At 40.9% G+C, this 20943-nt stretch overlaps 1 protein-coding gene across 2 annotated transcripts; it reads right to left on the minus strand.

The window, feature by feature from the left end:
• Positions 1–485: 485 nt before the first annotated feature.
• gtpbp6 (GTP binding protein 6 (putative)) lies at positions 486–20241 on the minus strand. 2 transcript variants are annotated; one of them, XR_013933327.1, is made up of 12 exons: positions 20022–20241; positions 16202–16464; positions 15490–15627; positions 14107–14177; positions 13356–13486; positions 12677–12747; positions 11476–11634; positions 9567–9775; positions 6276–6424; positions 4496–4648; positions 1281–2910; positions 486–1246 (listed from the first exon to the last, which is right to left on the minus strand). XR_013933327.1 is itself a non-coding variant. In XM_080431188.1 (11 exons), exons 1-11 carry the CDS (start codon positions 20132–20134, stop codon positions 2781–2783), a joined length of 1587 nt encoding a protein of 528 aa, XP_080287314.1. In that variant the 5' UTR covers positions 20135–20241; the 3' UTR covers positions 486–2780. The 2 variants fall into 2 exon arrangements, 1 of the variants encoding a protein (XP_080287314.1); XM_080431188.1 differs by having other exon boundaries at positions 486–2910.
• Positions 20242–20943: the final 702 nt, after the last annotated feature.

Genomic DNA, 20943 nt, shown 5'->3' on the forward strand with positions numbered 1-20943 from the left:
TAATCAAAATCTACAAAGTAACTACTTACTAAAGCTGTCAAATAATTGTAGTGGAGTAAAAGTACAATATTTGCCTCTGAGATGTAGTGGAGTAGAAGTAAAAGTATTGGAAATTGGAAATACTCAAGTAAAGTACAAATACCTCGAAATTGTACTTAAGTACAGTACTTGAGTAAATGTACTTAGTTACTTTCCACCACTGATCACAAGGTCTTGATACAGACAGGGCTAAGTGATATTCCTTTGGTACACCATTATGTACACCCTAGGCTGTATTCACCTATTTTTGCCAAATGTTCATCCATTTTTGCCAAAAGTTCATCCATTTATCAGCTATTATGACACTAGGGTTCATAATATGACCGTGATTATTAATCACAGTTGTGGATGATGATGATGATGATAGAATAAAGATGTTTTTTGAGCATAGATGTTTATTTGCCTTTCTGCAGTGAAATCTTACAATCATCTTCTGTCAGCAAATAAACCAAAATCAAAACAACAAAAGGAGAACAAATTTGGCAGACATATTAAACAAAAGTAAAAATAAAATAGCAGAATAAAGATTTTTTCTTTGTTTCTTCGTTGCTCAATGCTGTGAACAGTCCATCTAGACTCAGAGGAGACAGCTTCTACGATGCATAAATTGTGAAACATGAAATCACGATTTATGATTACTTTGGATTATTCTTACTCCACAATGCATAATACTATTCATGGCATTCTCATGAGACCAAACATTACATCCAATGCATTATGTTCTATAGCATATATACAGTTATGGTCAAAGATCCAGTGCATTCACATCACAATAACCATTACATTATACATACTTAGACACACCCCTTGTTTTGACTGTCGTTTTGTTTACAATACTGTACTTAACCCTTTAAGGCCGGGAAGGGAACGCATGTGTCATTTTAAGATTTAAGATTTCGCTATGAGCTTGTAGATCTGCTATTTTTTAGAAAAATCTTGAAAATTTGTGCAAATCTTTTACATACATTTTTAACTCAAATCTTTGCTTCTGGGGGTCCCTGGAACAAAATATTTTTAGATGGGAAGGGGTCCGCGGTCAAATATATATTATTTTGGGTGTCCTTGACATGAATCTTTTTTTGAAAACCATTGATATATAGCAACATAAGTAAAAAAAATAAATACAAAAAAAACTTTAGGAAAAAAGAACTGTTAGGATTTAGAAGACATTTGTAAAATCCCCAGAAGCAAAGATTTGAGTTAAAAACTTTCGCTTTAAAAAAGTATATATATATTCAAACTAAAGATTTGCACACTTTTCACGATTTTTCAAAAAAATTGCAGATCTACAATCTCATAGCGCGGATCTACAAGCTCATAGCAAGACACAAAAAAGTTTAAATCATGGAGATAAGACGTTTCTGCCCGACCGCAACGATATGCAAAAAACAATCCCAGAAAACGTATAATCACTGTTGGACAGAAACCTTGTATCTTCATATTACTATTATATCTCTGACTTTATACATTGTCAGATACTTGAATGTGTCCTTATATTATCATCACTTTACCCAGGTAAACTCAAGTGGAGTTTTGACCATATTGGGCGATTTTCTTTTTTCTTTTTGAAAACGTTGGCCTATAGAAGGGTTCCCCAATTAGTTTTCCCCAAGGGCCAAATTATGTCTAGGGTACCAAGCTGAGGGCCAGGGGCATTGTGCCTGCGCGAGCGCCAAAATCGTGCACGCGATTCGCATGTGCAAAACTTTGATTTTTTTATTCTTTTTTTTTCTCTAATCGAGCCAATTTGACACTGTGTTATTTTAGGCCTGGGATTCTTAAATCCTGTGTTGAGGGTCACACAAGGAAAAAATGCACTCTGGAAACAAAATAAGTTGAGAACCAACCATTTACTTAAAATATTTGGTTGTTACAGTCTGCTTGACAAATAATACAGATTAACAGCAGCCAGTTGTACATACTGAAAATCTAAATAAGTCCAGAATCAACAATTTACTAACAGATGTGTTTGTTAGTCTGCTTGAACAGTAATACAGATAATAAAAATAAAAAAAATCTAAAAAAAAAAAAAAAAAATTCCAAAGATTTTTTTTTATGACAGGAGTCGTCGCGGGCCGGACAGTTGCCTCTCGCGGGCCGCAAATGGCCCACGGGCCGCCTATTGGGGAACCCTGGTTAGTGACATTCTAAAAATTAGAAAGGCCGGGTTGAAAGTGGTTAAACGTGTCTGTGGATTTTATAAACATTGGAACCATATAGGGAAAAAGGTCCTTTTTTTCCATTCCCTGAAAAGTAACAGTTTTGGACCGAAATGATTTTCAGGGGGAGTCCCCAGATGATTAACCTAATGTCCAACATTGTTTTCTCACTCAACAGTAAACAAACCAACATACAGTGTAAGTGTATACAGGGTATCTGTACATTTCTAGAGTGACAATTTAAGGATTTTTAAGACCTTTTTAATACCTCTAAAATGAAAATAATAAATAATACGAAATTAATCAACAAACTGTACTATAGAAATGGTCAAACATTGGCCAAATTGCCAAATATTACCAAAGAAAGAGGCATTTCTCTTGAACATTGTGAGCTTGAAGATCGGCTATTTTCGCAATATTTATCTGTGGTAGTCGGGGAAAAAAATCAATGCTTCAACACCTACAATTCCAAGTGCTTGTCAGGGTGGGTGGGGGGGGGGGGGGGGGGGTCCCCAGTTCAAATCTTTGGGGGGGGAACGCCAGCATTACCGTACCTGTAGAGTACAGTATGTGTGTCCATTGTTATCTGTGAGGGAACAGCTTCCTGTAGCGTCCATAAGCAGCCACACCGATGAGCACCTTGACCACGGCCCAGCCTTCTTCTTCTGCGAGAACATCCACCTCCTGCACCGTGGCCTCCTTGTACAGCCAACTGCGCGCGCACGCACACGCGCACACACACACACACACACACACACTTTTGTTGTGAGTGAACCAAATGAGCGCTCCTCCAAACAACTGCTTTGGGAATCACTTGGTTACAATACAGGCGGAGGCAACCAGTGGTGGAAAAAGTACTCAAACGTTTTACTTAAAGGTAGGGTAAGTGATTTTCTTTGGTTGAAATAAGTGTTAGAAAAATAGCTCTATATTCTGATAGTACTCATTGCTATAGAGTGTTTGTTCAGTAAAAGGAGTCTCCATGTCTCTCCAGCTCTTTATAAAACAGAAAATGCATTTTCGTTTCAGTTTCAGTTTCATCTCCAGTTTTATCCAATCAGGACAGAGAACTCAATCAGGATATAGATTAAACAAGTGAAATTGGAAGTGATGACACTAAGAAATGAGCAGGCAAAATTGGAACTGGAACACTATAAAAATGAAGCTTAAAATGGGTACTTTCTCCTGATTGGCTGAGATTTTGACACCTACCGGAAAATTTATTTTCTGTTTTATAAAGAGCTGGAGAGACGGGGAGACTCCTATTACTGAACAAACACTCTATAACAATGATTACTATCAGAATGTAGTGCTTTAACCTTTTAACAAAATACTTTTTGTTTTAACCAAAAAATATCACTTACCCTACCTTTAAGTAAAAGTATCTATGTAGAAGTTCTCTGTTACAAGTAAAAGTCCGGAATTAAAAATGCACTTGAGTATGGTGGTATCAAAATGTACTTAAAAGTACCAAAAGTAAAAGTACTAACATGTTTGAAAATAGCAGATCTACAAGCTCACAACGCGTCGATCGGCTATTTTCAAATAGCCTAGGAATAAAATAGGGCTAAAGTGGTTAATTTATAATGTAATAATTTATATCTGCAAAGTAACTAGTAACTAAAGTTTTCAAATTATTGTAGTGGAGTAAAAGTACAATATTTTCCTCTGGGATGTAGTGGAGTAGAAGTGCAAGAATAGACTATTGGAAAAACTCTAGTAAAGTAAAAGTACCTAAAAATTGTACAGTGCTTGAGTAAATGTACTTTACAGGCAACCTGCATGAGCGCACTCAATGTTTCAATGTTTGTACTAGGCCTGACCTCGACTAAGTCGACTAGTCGACTGGTTAGTCGCGGGAGGGCCAAAAATGTTTTAAATTGTTTTTTGGCCAAGTCTACACCTGCAACCACACGTAACTTCCACTTTATTCTTCTTATTCCTCGTCTTTGTATTGGTATTGTTTGTGTTGGAGCACCTCAGTGCGGCTGCAGAGTTCATGTGCAACCTCTTCCAGAGAGAGATAGAGACACTAGAAACTCTGCTGGAGACAAAACAAACTGTGTAGACTTGGCCCTTTGAAAAAAAAAATATTTTGGCCCCAAAAAAAAAAAAAAAAAAAAGATTATTTTTTTTATTTTTTATTAGTCGACTGCCATTCGACTATTGGCAATTAGTCGCCAATTAGAGTCGACTAAACAAATCCTTAGTCGGGGACAGGCCTAGTTTGTACACAAATACAGTAATTGGTCTATGAGGATAAATATATCAGATAACTGGATTCTACATTCTCTCACCTTAACTGGGGGGTGCTGAGGTCAACTCTCAGGTCCAGAATTTGTTTTCCTGTGGCTTTGACTATTTCCTCTTCAACGGCTCTCTTCAGCTCATCCAAGCCCTGCTCTTTCAAGGCAGATATGGGGAGAACGTTGGCTTCTGCAGGCTGGTAGCTAACGGGAACAACAACAACACAAATACCAATATTTAAACCATACATGGGCAAGTGGCGGCCCGGGGGCCTCATGCGGCCCCCACCTTCACTTAATGATACAGAATACTGATATATTATTGATTTCAGCTGTTATGATTCCAAACATGCAAACATGACCCGCTTTAATTACTTCAGTCTATATTAGTAGCTTAATGACTAGTATTACAATTCTATTGTCTTTTTTATGTCCAATGTATTTGTATTTAAGTTCATAAAGTTGACATAAGTATAACTAAATGCATTTGAAATTAAATAAAAATTTAACTTTTCAGGATTCCAATAAAAATAATAGCAAAACAATCTGGATTCCAATTGAGCTTGTAGATCGGCTATTTTTGTCTTTTTAGTTTTCTGTCTGACAGTATAATGTGTCCCTCTGGAGTGAGTGTGGAAATACAGTGACCCTCTACATCATAAAAGTTGCATCACCCCTGATTTAAACAATATGTATCTATAAAACTAAACACATCCTCTTTCCAATTCACAGATCTAGATAGTTAAGGCTGGTATAGTACAAAAAGATCACAGTAAAGGTTAGCAAATTCCACCTGGTGTACCTATATGGCGGTGTAAAGTAACTAAGTACATTTACTCAAGTACTGTACTTAACTCTTTGACTGCGGACGACGCGATAACGCGTCAAGTGCTACTTTGTCCAGTTGGCCGTCGACGCGTTCGACGCGCTGGACGCGCGTTCATTGTTTAATCTCTGATTGCGCTATGCTGCTTAATATTCAATGTTATTCTCGAGTTCCACTTACTTCACGGACATCTGCATCCGGTTTCATGACCTGGATTCCGTTTCCGGTTTTTGATTCTTTTCCCCAGTCATTTTCGTCCAAAATAGGTAAATAAACGGTCTTTCACACGGTATGACGGACAAACGGACAGTTTCTCTTCTATAATCTATGGTCTGGGTGACGATCAGTCATCGCCGTCGTGTATCACATCGTAATTTTGGCGATCAAAACAATCTGGGAGGACGTCACATCCGTTTTCATGTTTTTTCCTGTCTAATCTATCAAGAAGGGTGAGAGAGACCCAACGACCTGATCAAGCAGTCATGTGCTGCTCTCTAGTGGCGGATTTGTGCTGGGTCTTTATATTATGTGCCCTTAAATTATTTTCATGAGAAAAATTCAAAATATAAAAATAAAAAAACACGAAAATTGCTGGCACTGGGGGAGTACTTTATGAAAATACTCTGGCAGTCAAAGAGTTAAGTACACTTTTGACACCAGCAGGGGTAAAACAGCGAAACTACACGCCATTCATATGAACTGTCACTTCCTATATACACTCAATTTCAAAGCAGGAAGTGGGCCCTTGGCCAACACGTGTTTTCCTGAGCGCAGCGTAGGTGTTGAATTATTTACAATGGGAACGCTGCGTTTTTTTAAACACCAGCGGCGTGACGACGAGGCGCTGAATTTTGCGTTCACACGTGCCGCCGTTTTTATCTGTTTGCCGAATGTTTAAATCTTTTCTACTCGTATGATGGAAGCAGGTTTTTTTTAGGCGAGCGGCCTGCCGTTTTCAGCCGGGAAAGACACACACATTGGCGGACGGACACACACAGCCTTTACCCTTCAACCAGGTCCACTTTGTTGTGGACCTCGATCATGGAGTTCATCAGCTTGTCGGGGACCTGCATGTTCTTCAACACGTTGAGAACGTTCACCTTCTGGTTGACCGTCTCTGGGTGGCTGATGTCCCGCACGTGAACGATGAGGTCCTGGAAGCAAGGAGAGACGTTTGAGAGATGATTCTCATACTGATTTTTTTATTTATTTCAAGGACCCCCAGTTTGATTTGCATTAGGCCACAAACACCCATAACTCTGAGAGTGTACAAATGGAACCAAATGGACCCTTACGGGTCCATTTGGTTCCATTTGTACACTCTCAGAGTTAAGACGCATAAGGGTCCATTTGGTTCCATTTGTACACTCTCAGAGTTACAGACCCATAAGGGTCCATTTGGTTCCAGTTGTACACTCTCAGAGTTAAGACACATAAGGGTCCATTTGGTTCCATTCGTACACTCTCAGAGTTAAGACACATAAGGGTCTATTTGGTTCCATTTGTATACTCTCATAGTTAAGACACATAAGGGTCCATTTGGTTACATTTGTATACTCTCAGAGTTAAGACACATAAGGGTCCATTTGGTTCCATCTGTATACTGTCAGAGAGTTAAGACACACAAGGGTCCATTTGCTTCCAATTTGTACACTCTCAGAGTTACAGACACATAAGTTCCTAATCATTTAGCTGGGGACTCGCTTGAACACCCTCAAGGACCCAGGGGGGACCCCAGAACCCCACTTTGAGAACCACTGGCTTTGAGAATGAATGACTAGATCCAGACTAATATAATGGTCTGGATATATGTCATTATTTGACTTTTTTTTATGACATCGGCATCAGTAATTATGCAACCCATTTGTCCCTATTTTTTAAAATGTTCAACCTGGTGCCCATATTTTGGGCATGTCATCATTATAGGTGACATTTTTTATTTAAAGAAATTACCAAAAATAGTTGATCTACAACATCTTTTACATCAACACCTCAGCTTCACTTCAACTCACTTGTACCTTCGCTATCTTTGATTTTTTTTAATAGGGCTTAAGTGGTTAAATAAGTTCATTTACGTGTATTTTTACTTGTTTACTTGTCCATTGGATAATTAAAGTTAATGTTCTTTTGATATATTGAAGTTTAATATATACTTAAACAAAATATCTATCCAAGGTATTTTGTGTTTATTTTTCTTTGTTTCCTTTTAAAATAAATGTTCTCTAATAGAAACTTTAATCAAATCTAAGTTTATCAAATTGATTTGAGACATCTGTGATCGGTGGTGCTTAAGACTCTCCAAATTCAGGATCGGCATCGGTTCCAAAAATGTGGAATCGGCCGAGCTCTATGAGAGATCTTACCCAGGGGTCCAACAGATCTGTAACTCTGAGAGTTATGGAAGGACCTTGAGAATGAAATGTTTGAGAACCAGACCCATTCACCTTGGACTGCAGTGCAATTGATTTTCTAACAGACATTTGTTCTCAGCAGTCTAGCACTTCATTAGTAATCTGAATTGATTACAAAAAGGATAGAAAATGACTTAAACTATTTTAATCAATCTATTTTGTTATTTTGTTTGAAAACCCTATTACCTCATTGCTCGAATCCTCAAAAGAGAAAAAAAGATGTCTGAAGAAGGTGCTGGACTGGACAAAAAGCAATAAAAGTAAAGAGTCTGCACACTTGCTCAAATGCTCCCAAGTATTGTTTCTTCTACAGTACATTATCGACTCTCCAACCTTTGTGAAGATTGTTTCTTGTTTTTTATCTTGACAAAAGGGCCCTTTGTGGGCCAAACAACATCAATAATAAATGTAAAAGAAATATTACTTTGGGAGCGTTTGAATGAGTGTGCAGACTCGACTTTCTACTGCAGTGCAGCTGTTAGGTGAGTGCTTTTCAAACTTTCTTTTGTGGCCAAGGCACACGAATAATAATGGGCTGGTGAAAAACCCACGGTGCAGCTGTTTTCAGAGAAAACGTGTTGAGAGCTTGAAGATCTCCTATTTTCGCAATTTATGAACAATTTCTCTCTGCTGTAGTTTTTTAAACCTGTACTGGAAAGCAAATGATTTTTTCAAAAATAGCAGATCTACAAGCTCATAGCGCGGCACAAAGTGACACTCTATGAGCTTGTATATCTGCTATTTTTGAATAGCCAAAGTATAAACTAAAGGTTAAAATGATTGTGACGCTATATTAACTACTTTAGCTGGGGACCCCCCTGGAACCCCCTTGGACCCCACTTTGAGAAGCAATGCACTAGTGTGACCAATTAGGCCATTAATTGACGTGGGAGAAAACTGGGGGAAAAAAATGAAATATGGAGATATGAGGTTTCTGCCCCGACTGTGAATCTGGGAATATCTATTTTAACCCATTAAGACCTGAGGGCGATTCTTAGCTAATGTCTTCCAAATCCTAACAGTTTTCTGAAAAACATATGTTTCTATATCGGTGGTTCTCAAACCTTTTCATGTCAAGGACCCAAAAATGATATGTATTTGGCCGCGGACCCCCATCTCAAAATATGTTGTTCCAGGGACCCCCAGAAGCAAAGATTTGAGTTAAAAAATGTTGGCTTTAAAGTAATACTAGGTAACGTTTTCAACAAAACTAAAGTTAAATTGTATATCTTTTGCGAGTGGCAAAAGTTTCACAACACCCACTCCGTGAATTTCACCCCCGGAAGCCTTTTATTTATATATTTTCTTTTGAACGTGTACGGGGGGGACTTTCCCGGGAAAATGACGTTCCTGGCCAACGTCATGACGTCGTGGCCGACGTCCTCAGGAACTACCGCAACGGTTTCCTGTTTGGCCAGGAACTACCGCGCTATTAACAAAAAGGAACCTCACGCTGATTTTAAGATAATGTAGGATTGGGAGATCGAAAAAGAACAGAAAAAGAAAGCACAGCTCATGGTAACTAATGCTCCACTGGCTAAGAGAAACGATCCGTAGATAGTATAAAACAATTAAAAGATCGCTTTTTGAAACGCTTCCGGCTTCCGGTGAAAACGAATGGAATTCTGGGTAATCGAGGACTAGGGAAATTGTATGCAGTGACGGTAGTGACCAGCAGAGGTTGCTAAAAATCGTTATTTGTGATTTTGCATTGTACAACTTTAAAAGAATATAAATATATTAATTTGTACACATTTTCTCGATTTTTCAAAAATAGCAGATCTACAAGCGCGCGCTACGAGCTTGTAGATCTGCTATTTTTGAATAGCCAAAGTGTAAAATAATGCTTTTTTTCCAGGTCTTAATGGGTTTTAAAGCCACCCACGGAGTGCTTGACGTCGTCCAGCGTGGCCGAGAAGGAGTCGATGAGCTGGTGGGGCAGCTGGGACAGGAAGCCGATGGTGTCCACGAACAGGACGGTCATGTGGCTGGGCAGCGTGCCCGCGTGCACCGTCACGTCCAGCGTGGCAAACAGCTGGTTCCTGGGCTGGAGGGCGCCGTCGCCCGTCAGCGCTTTGATCAGCGTCGTCTTCCCTGTAAACACACAGAGCCGTCGTATAGGAGTCAACATGAGGGCTCAAAGAACGTTTGAAAATATGCATCAGTCAGCACTCACTGGGTTAACCCATTAACACATTGAATGCCAATCGCGTAGATCTACGCGAACCTATTTAAAGCCGCAGCGTGCCAGTCGCGTAGATCTACACGAACCGCAGATTCGCGTTGAAAATTTTCCAGGTGCACTTTTGGAATTTTTTGATCCATTTCCGGTTTCATGACCGGAAACAGAATTATTTGGGATCCGGTTTTGACGATCACGTCGGCCCCCATTCTAAAGCGCACACTGAAACTCAATTCTCTTCCTGTAGTTTTTTCTCCTCGCATATCACTGTTTAACGTAATCCGCTCTAACTACAATCATGGAAATCCGTTTGACATGCGGTTTTCACTGGGAGATACAGGGAGATCTCGCGGATGTAAACAGACCGTGTACGGCTCAATCTTAAGGATTTTAACAAGATCTATGGCGACATGAAAAAAACTAAAAAACAACAATAACACGTTGGCACTGGTGAGTACATTATGAGATTAACCTCTGGCGGTCAATGTGTTAAGACCAGGAAAGCATCTGTGTCATTTTACGATTTCTTTGGCTATTCAAAAATAGCAGATCTACAAGCTCATAGCGCGGCACCGAGTGCCGCGCTATGAGCTTGTAGATCTGCTATTTTTGAAAGAATAAAATCGTGAAAATGTTTGAATATATATGTCACAGGGAAATTGGCATTCATTGGGAAATTGGAATGGTATGTTCGTTTTTAGGTACGGGGCTTCGGCGCGAGGGCGGGGCTTTTCGAGACAGGATTTTTTTACGCGAGGCGCTCCTCCTCGCGAGGAGGAGGCATGAGGCGGGGCTTTGATGCGAGGCCGCGCGAGGAGGAGGAGGCGCTTTGATGCGAGGCGGACCTGGCTTTTGTTTTTCCCCCCCACATAGCAACCAGGAAGCTACGCTAGGGGAACGCTGAACACGCGTTCACACGCTCACGTGATAATAGTTATTGTCCATGACGGAGGCGCGCCGACTCAGCAAAGCTTGAGGCCGAGGAGGCACGCCCGAGTGCCGCCAGGCGCGAGTGCCCGCGCCGACCGGCCGATGGTATGCTAGTCGAATCAGCGCCGTCCGAGTTGTAGGCCGATAGGGAGAGAATAGATCTTTTCATGGGTTACTATCCGACACACATGTGTGCGTGTGTGCGCACGTGCGTGCGTGGTGTGTGTGTGTGTGTGTGTGTGTGTGTGTGTGTGTGTGTGTGTGTGTGTGTGTGTGTGTGTGTGTGTGTGTGTGTGTGTGTGTGTGTGTGTGTGTGTGTGTGTGTGTGTGTGTGTGTGGTGGGGGGCTCTAGCAGTGATTCTCAACCATTGTAATTTAAGGACCCCCCAAGTTTGACATGCATGAGTCTACGGACCCCCATTTAATGTCATTTCTATCTCTGGGACCCCAATTCATATCGTAAAATCTATGTTAATGTAACTCTGAGAGTGTACAAATGGAACCAAATGGACCCGTTAGGGTCCATTTGGTTCCATTTGTACACTCTCAGAGTTACAGACCCATAAGGGTCCATTTGGTTCCTATAAATCATTTAGCTGGGGACCCCTGGGGGGGCCCCGGACCCCACTTTGAGAACCAATGTGTTAGGAGATAGAGGGCGGCTGGAGGGCGTCTGTCTCACCACAGTTGGTGTAGCCCATGACAGACACGATGGGGAACTCTTTGTGCTTGCGGTGCGAGCGCAGCAGATGTCTCTTCCTCCGCAGACGCTCCAGCGCCGAGCGGATCTTCAGTTCCCGCTCCTTCAGCAGACGCTGCTGCACCTCCAGCAGTGTCTCGCCTAAGGAAGAAAAACACTTTTTTTTAATTTTCAAAAATCGCTGATCTACAAGTCCACAACGCATTGAGACGCGACGCATTGTGAGCTTGTAGATCAGCGATGTTCATTATTCATCAAACACTGAGTACAGTATATAGGGCTATATAGCTGGCTGCATGCCGCTCCCCTACTCTCTCTACGCGTTTCCTGTCCATCTACACTGACCCATCCAAATTCATCTTAAAAAAGAAAACACAGCAGATTTAAAACATGACAGGATGATGAAACGTGTTAATACAGCATCACAAATCTTTTAACCACTTTATCCATATTTTATACGTTGGCTATTAAACATAGCAGATATACAAGCTCTCATTTTGGAATCATTTTGCATTTTTTAACACCAATCTTCTCTTCTGGGGGGTCCCTGGCACAAAACATATTCAGATGTGGGTCCGCAGCCATATACATATCAATTTGGGGGTCCTTGACAAAAAAAACAGTTTGAGAACCACTGATGCAAGCGACACAGCTGCAGCTGACATTTTTGTATCGTTCCTTTGTATTTAATTCCGTCTTTGAATTGCCTATATAATTCATGTTTGTTTTTATGTATGTGAAGTGAAAAGTGCTGTATAAATAAAGTTTATATTATTCATGCCCCTTTAACCCATGAAGACCTGGAACGCATCTGTGTCATTTTTTTATTTGAGCTAAAAAGCATTATTTTACACTTTGCCTATTTTTGAAAAAATCGTGAAAATGTGTGCAAATCTTTGAATATATATATTATTTTAAAGCAAATTGTTTTACCTCAAATCTTTGCTTCTGGGAGTCCCTGGAATAAAACATTTTGAGATGGGGGTCGGCGGCCAAATAAAAAAGTTTGAGCGCCACTGATATAGAGACATATGTTTTTCAGTAAAAGAAATTGGGATTTAGAAGACATGTAGAATCGGTTTCAGGTCTTAATGGGTTAAGTGGTTAAATGGACACCAAAAATAACAGTCAAACAGCCAGTCACATGATGCACTGTGACTGCAGTTTAACAGCAGAGCATTACCTGAGCCCCCGATGTACCGTGAGCCTCCACCCTGCTGGTCCAAGTCTGCAAGATCGTTTCTGAGTCGCGATCTACCAGAAACATACAGTAACAAAGTTTAATTATGATTTTTCTTTTCAAAAACTGTGAAAATAGCCGATCTCCAGCTCACAACATGTCGTACTGCGAAAGGTTGTGAGCTGTAGATCGGCAATTTTTTGCTATTTTGTGCGACACCGTCATACGACAAAGTATAAAATAATGCATTAAATTTAAAAGAAATAAAAACAAAAAGATGAAATATGGACATACAAGGTTTCTAACCTAACCAATTGGTTCTCAAAGTGGGGTACGGGGACCCGCAGGGGTTCTTGGTGGGGTTCCAGGGGGTCCCAAGAAAAAGTAGTTAACATAGCATCACAATCATTTAAACCACTTCTTCCATTTATACGTTGGCTATTCAGAAATAGCAGATATACATGCTCACTGTGAGCTTGTATATATCTATATATATTTTTTAATAATTTAGATTCTTTTTTTTAACCCAAATCTTCTCTTCTGGGGGTCCCTGGCACAAAACATCTTCCGATGGGGGTCCGCGGCCAAATACGAATCATTTTGGGGGTCTTTGGTGCGAAAACGTTTGAGAACTACTGCCCTAACCTACATGCAGCAAGGCTTCCTGAAGCCTATAGGTTACCTGAGCAGGGGGATCTCAGCCAGAGAGATCTGTAACCTGGCCTCCTTGGTTCGGGCGTTGCAGCGGAAGATGTGCAGAACCACAGAGTACCTGTCCAACACCTTCACGCCCCACGCCTCCTCAAAGTCCCTCTGCACGCACACACACACACACACCACACAAACACACACACATTTATTTATGTCCACATAAGAGAAACAATACAAGGACACAAATATACAAGGTGCTGTAAAAAATGTACAGTCAACAAATCATGGAAAAATACCCCCAAACCCTTCAGGGGTACAAATAACAGCGTCTTCGCCATATTTGGCGGCTACCGATAGTAGAAGAGATTCCACAGAATTTTGCAAGCCGTTAAGCTGCTTTTTTTTGGGATCCCAAACACACACACACACACACACACACACACACACACACACACACACACACACACACACACACACACACACACACACACACACACACACACCTATTATCTTACTAGCGATTATTCCATCGATTACCTTTTTTGATTAATCGAATAAACGGTAAGCTCAGTTTTTAACTTTTTTTAAATTTATATATCAACAAATCGATTTGTCGCACAACAGTGACGTGCTATTTTCACTAGTTTTGAAAGTTTTTATACGTTTTTGAAATGTTTCGCCTGTAAAGACATACCCGATCAGTTATTAATAAAGTGTTTTATTAAATGATCAATCATGTTTTTATAATTGTTGACGATTAAGCGTTTTGCAAGTCAGCTCACCTCCGCCGAGGGGGACAGACGCTCCACGTTGACGAACACGGCCGTGATGCCGGGGGTTTGTCTGATTCTCTCTGGAGGAAAAGGAACGTTACAATAAATAACCAAGCTCACAGCGTATAACAAACTTAACCCGCAATGTGCTGTAAGCATGTAGATCAGCTATTTTAGGTATCTTTTATATATTTTTGAAATAGGGCTTAAAGGGCAAGACCACTTTGGTAGAGGTTTGGGTTGTGTAGTTACCTTGCCATTATGTAACTCCAAAGGTGGACAATAAATAAAAAATAATTGCTCCATTGATTAGAAATTGATCATTCAAAATATGCTCCTCATTGACTTACATTGTACACTGAAAAAGCTCTCAAAGTCACTCTTTTAGCACATAAATGAACACAAACAAAGCTGATTCAGAGAATATAGAACATCACCAAACCCAGTACTGTTTGTTTTTTTAATAAAAATGTCAACTTCCTGTTGATTTTACTATTTGAAGATCCGGATCCGGATCCGGATCCACGGATCCAGTCCGGGTTTTCTTCTAAATAAAAATAGCAAAACCAACAGGAAGCTAACATTTTTATTTAAAAAACAAACAGTACTGGGTTTGGTGATGTTCTATATTGTCTGAATCAACTTTGTTTCCGTCCATTTATGTGCTAAAAGAGTGACTTTGAGAGCTGTTTCAGCGTACAATGTAAGTCAATGAGGAGCATATTTTGAATTATCAATTTCTAATCAATGGAGCAATTATTTTAGATTTCTTGCCCACCTTTGGAGTTACATAATGACAAGGTAACTACACAACCCAAACCTCTACCAAAGTGGTCTTGCCCTTTAAGTGGTTAAGCTGCAGTACAGTATATACACCATGCCATCAAGTAGTATATCGTCTCTGTCGTCGCTAATTTGGAGCCTAGGAGCCCGAACCACTACACCAGCAGTCCAGGCCAGGATTCAAATTCAAAAGCATCAAAAGTAGCAGATCTACAAACTCAAAACGCGACACTTTGCGCCACGTTACGAGCTTGTAGATCTGCTACTTTTGATGCTTTTGAGTGGCGCTGTAGTGTGATCAAGTAGGACGTTAATTTACGAAAAAACACAAAAAGTTAACTGTATAATGGCTAATTGAGAAGTTAGGGAATATTCCTTTTCCCCCCTTCTGTTTTTTTAATTCTCAGGTTGACTTTTGTTCCCAGTACACACGTCACACATTCACACAATGTAAACCTAAGAGACCTATAGAGGTAGAGACCTATAGAGGTAGAGACCTATAGAGACAGAGACCTATAGAGGTAGAGACCTATAGAGGTAGAGACCTATAGAGACAGAGACCTATAGAGGTAGAGACCTATAGAGGTAGAGACCTATAGAGACAGAGACCTGTGAGTGTCTGGAAGTTCCCCTTGCCAAAGATCCTCTTCTTCTCTGGTGTCTTGGTGGAGAGGATGATCTTGTCCACCACACTCCAGTTCTCCAGGGTGTTCACCAGACCCTCAGCCTCCGCCACCATCAGCTCCGCTAAAAACAAAACAAAAGTGTCACATGTTATTAGTTTGTTTTATTACTACAAAATGTCTGAAGAGCACAGAGTAAGTTCCTGACTGGGCGCCATCTTGCCTGGAAACCTGACGGATCTGCCAGAGCTTATACCGCCTAGTGACTAGTCAGAAACTTAAGGCCTGGATGCACCAACAAGGATTAACACATTATTAAGACCTGAAGCCAATTCTACAAATGTCTTCTAAATCCCAACAGTTTTCTGAAGAACTCTATATCAGTGGTTCTCAAAATTTTTCATTTCAAGGACCCCCAAAATGATATGTATTTGGCCATCGACCCTCATCTCAAAATATGTTGTTCCAGGGACCCCCAGAAGCAAAGATTTGAGTAAAAAATGTTCGCTTTAAAAGAATATATATATTCAAAGATTTGCACACATTTTCACGCTTTTTCAAAAATAGCAGATCTACAAGCTCATAGCGCGGCACTCGGTGCCGCGCTATGAGCTTGTAGATCTGCTTTTTTTGAATAGCCCAAAGTGTAAAATAATGCGTTTTAGTGTAACGTGTGACTGACGTCACCCTCTGCTCACCCGTGGTCAGGTGCTGCTTCATGTTGCCCCACTTGACGTCAGGGTGAACTATGAAGATCCTGTGTTGTCCGTCGGCCAGAGCCGCTGTGGGGTCCTGCTGCAGGAACAGCTCCTCCAGCTCACTGTCCTCCATGTCTTCATCATCATCCTCTTCTTCATCATCACCAAACCCCCTCCCTCCACTGAAGCCGCCGTGGGCGCTCAGCTTGCAGGCAGAGAAGGTCACGTGTCTGCACTGCGTGGGGAGAACCGCTCTCTGCAGCCTGTTGATAGTGGGAATATGACCAGAGGTGGTACTGGTCAAGTAAAAGTCTTGCATTCAAAATGTTCAAAGTTAAAAAAAAAATACAAATAAAAAAATATTGGCATCACAATGGATTTTTTGTTTTTGTTGTTGGTCAAAATCTTTCATAAATAGCAGATCTATTTACCATAATTTTAACCAAGTTGATTTTGACCCACTAACTGCCAGAAGTATTTCTGGCTATTTCTGGCCAGTGCCAGAGATTTTTCATTGAAAAAAAAAAAGGTACTCAGGAATTTGTAAGTTTAGTTAACAAGGAAGTGGATAGGAGTCTAGATCTTCAAAAAATCATACTTCCTTGGTCTTTGGGTCAAATTGAAAAAAAATAATATTTTTAAGTTCACGTAGATCTACGCGACTGGCACGTGGCGGCTTTAAATAGGTTTGTGTAGATCTACGCGATTGGCAGTCAATCAGTTAAGACCTGGAACGCATCTGTGTCACTTTAGATTTCTTTGGCTATTCAAAAATAGCAGATAGAGCTTGTAGATCTGCAATTTTTGAAAAATCTTGAAAAAATTATGTTTAGATTTTTTTTTAAAAACTGTTAGGATTTTTTTTTTAAAACTGTTAGGATTTTTTTTTAAATGTAAGAATCGCTTCAGGTCTTAATGGGTTAAAGGTGATGTAAGTGATATATATGTCACAGGGAAAATGGCATTCCAGGGAAATTGACAGGGGAGCGCTTGTTTTATAGGCGCGGGGCGGTGCTGCGAGGCAGGGCTTTGATGCGAGGACGACGACCACAACAACAATATAGCAACCAGGAAGCTACGCTAGGGGAACGCTGAAAATAAAATGGATAATATGAGAGAAATACTCAAGTAAAGTACGAATACCTCAAAATTGTACTTGAGTAAATCTACTTTGTTACTTTACACCACTAGTACAAGCCTCAGTGGCGCACTTCGATAATCATTGGACTCCCCACCCACTACCACTGGGAGCCGGGGTTTGACATTACATTACCGCTTAGGACATTACTTTTTCAAACAACCGCGGACTACTTTTTTTTCGCTGATAAAGTATAGTTTTGGACCATGACGGAGGCGCGCCGACTTAGCAGACCTTGAGGCCGAGGAGTCGCGCCCGAGCGCCTCCAGGCGCGAGTGCCCACGACGACCGGCCGATGGTCTGCTAGTCGACTTAAGCGCCGTCCGAGTTATGTACCGATAGGCACAGAATCATAAATGATGTTGTGGGGACTGCGTTTGCCCCAAGTGCCACTCACTGCACTAACATAGCCCGCCAGGCCCGCCCCCTTGTGCTTCAGGCTGTTCGCGGGTGTGTGTGTGTGTGTGTGTGTGTGTGTGTGTGTGTGTGTGTGTGTGTGTGTGTGTGTGTGTGTGTGTGTGTGTGTGTGTGTGTGTGTGTGTGTGTGTGTGTGTGCGCGCACGTGTGCGCATGCCTCGTTTGTGCATGCGTGCGTGTGTGGTGTGGGGCTCATGTCTGGCTTGCATTGCCCTCTAGCGTTGATTCTACAGAATTGCATGAGGGGCATGAAAACAAGCCTACCCCTTTCAATTTCCCTGGAATGCCAATTTCCCTGTAACATATACATATTCAATCAGGACAGTCAGTACCCTATCCCCATTTGGAACCTCTCCCTCCGTTACCGCTCCCGGATGAGGTCCCACACAGCTTGGTGCCTGCTGGGTGGGACATTTTCATCTGAGAGCAGGGGGGCTGACCTTTACTTTTTGGATACGATGTGCGGAAAAGGGTAAGAATCATGCATAGTGGAAAATATGTGGTACCTCATCTCGGAGTTCATATAGCGGAGGGACTGGGAGAGGTTCCAAATGGAGCCATCAGTAGTACCCATACCAGCATCAATTGCATAGTGCAGTCACAGTGGTTCTCAAATTTTTTTATGTCAAGGACCCCCAACTTGACACTTATTAGCCCCTGCGGACCCCCATTTAAAAAGATATGCCAGGGACCCCCATATAAGAGAAGATTTTTTACGGCTCTAGCAGTGATTCTCAACCATTTTAATTTCAAGGACCCCCAGTTTGACATGCATTAGGGCTACGGACCCCCATTTAATGGCATTTCTATCTCTGGGACCCCAATATATATTATAAAATCTATGTTAATGTAACTCTTAGGGTCCATTTGGTTCCATTTGTACACTCTCAGAGTTACAGACCCATAAGGGTCCATTTGGTTCCTCACTAGTATCCATCATTTAGCTGGGGACCCCCTGGAACCCCCTCAACAAGGACCCCTGGGGGTCCACGGACCCCACTTTGAGAACCAATGGCATAGTGTTCCAATTCTCTGTGTCTTTTAAAGAGCTGGAGATATGGGTATAGAATAGCCTTGGATCAAGACTATCGTAGATGCGTTTTACTTTTATAGATTTTGACATTTTTACATAACGTAGATATAAAAATGTCCCTTATTGTCACTATAGGCAACGATTGTTACTATGGGACTGGGTTATTTAACACTTACTTTAAGAAAAAAAAATCACTTCGGCTGTATCTTCAGGAATATAACTAAGGTTTTCAAATCATTCATATTTTTCCTCTGACATGTAATAATACATTTTAATAATAATAAACTTTATGTGTACAGCACCTTTCATGACATGCAGCTCAAAGTGCTTTACAGAGCAAGAATATAGCTGTAGAATACAACTCTCGTAGACGTATTTATGATTCTGACGTTTTCAATCTACGAGAGTTGTAGGGTTCACCCCCCATGGACACAGGGACTTTCTGCACTATGCCCCGCAAAGTACTCCAAACGTGTACAAATTGAAAATAAAGGTGCTTACCTCAAAGCCCCAAATGTTAACTACTAGTACGGGGTAGTAGTTTAATGTAATAATCCATATCTTTCAATAAATAAGTGTTTTAATGCCGTCTGTGGCCGAACGCCATTTTTTCACCCTCGTTTACTTCCTGTTTACATTTAGTGTAATTCCGGGTTTCACCGGATGCGCCCCCTCACTTCCCGTCACTACCGCCCATTGGGAACTTCCGACAGAATCGGCCACAGACGGCATTAAAACACTTCTTTATTGAAAGATATGGATTATTACATTAAACTACTACCCCGTAGAAGTAGTTAACACTTGGGGCTTTGAGGTAAGCACCTTTATTTTCAATTTGTACACGTTTGGAGTACTTTGCGGGGCATAGTGCAGAAAGTCCATGTCTCCATGGGGGGTGAACCCTACAACTCTCGTAGATTGAAAAAGTCAGAATCATAAATACGTCTACGAGGGTTGTATACTACAGCTAGCAAGAATACAATATCAATTACAACTAGTTTAACAATAAAGCAAAAAAAGAAAAGCAGAAGCATAAAACAACATTAAAATCATAGCAAAAGGCAGTGAATCAGGCAATACAGTGAGGACATGGATAACAACACAGAGATCTAAAAATCAACAAAGTACATAGAAGCAGGAATGATATATATATATATTTTTTATAAATTAAGTAAAATACTCAAGTAAAGTAAAAGTATCACAAAGAGAGAGTAAAAGTACTTTATATTTACCTTGCAGCAGTAGTAGTAGCTGCATAGTGAGCAGTCCTGCAGAGTGACCTCTGAACTGGACTCAATAACCTCACATTCTGCAACAAAAAGCGTCTAATCACGTGACCTCTCATCACATGTTTTATTAATTGTTCATTATTCGTTTAAAAAAACTACAACACATGCGCTTCATTCAACACTTTATGCTCATGGGTTTGTTGACAGTCCAAAAAAAAACATGCTGCTGCAAAGGTCTGCCGGTTGTTATTTCTCTCGTTTTACGACAGTGTCGCGCCGGGCGAGCGCAGCAGATCTACAAGCTCACAACGCGTCGCTTCTGCGACGCGTTGTGAGCTTGTAGGTCTGCTGCGCTCGCCGCGCGACACCGTCTCGCGATGAAGTATAAATCTGGCTTTCTTCTTCTTCTTCTTCTTTCCTGTTCTTTGGTCATTTCCGTTCTACCGCAAAGCGTCTTGGGTTTGACGCTGCCACCTGGTGGATGAATGAAGGAACAGCTTCAGGGATGTCTCAAAGTTGATTTTTTTATATTTTTACATTGCATGGGAAATGAGCTGGTGGACAAAGTACTCCAATGTTTTACTTAAGTAAAAGTACCAGTACTGCAATGCAGAAATACTCTGTTACAAGTAAAATTCCGGAATTCAACATTTACTTGAGTAAAAGTACAAAAGTATTGGTATAAAAATATACTGAAAGTACCAAAAGTAGAAATCAGTGACTACGTTTCAACTGCTGTCCGTACAACAGTGAAAAGCATCAAAATCCAGACTGATACCGTGGAGGAACGTGAGAGTGAATCCACATTATCAGTCATCAGTCTGGCCAATGCCAGGATAGGTGAAAAGCTGTCCAACTGGTAAGACCGGCTTTCAGTAGGCCTACCTACAGATCCACAGAGGATTCTTAAGTGGAAAAGTGTGTA

The sequence above is a fragment of the Gymnoscopelus braueri genome (genome assembly GCF_963280865.1).
Source record: "Gymnoscopelus braueri genome assembly, chromosome: 6".
In the NCBI taxonomy this organism is placed as follows: domain Eukaryota; kingdom Metazoa; phylum Chordata; class Actinopteri; order Myctophiformes; family Myctophidae; genus Gymnoscopelus; species Gymnoscopelus braueri.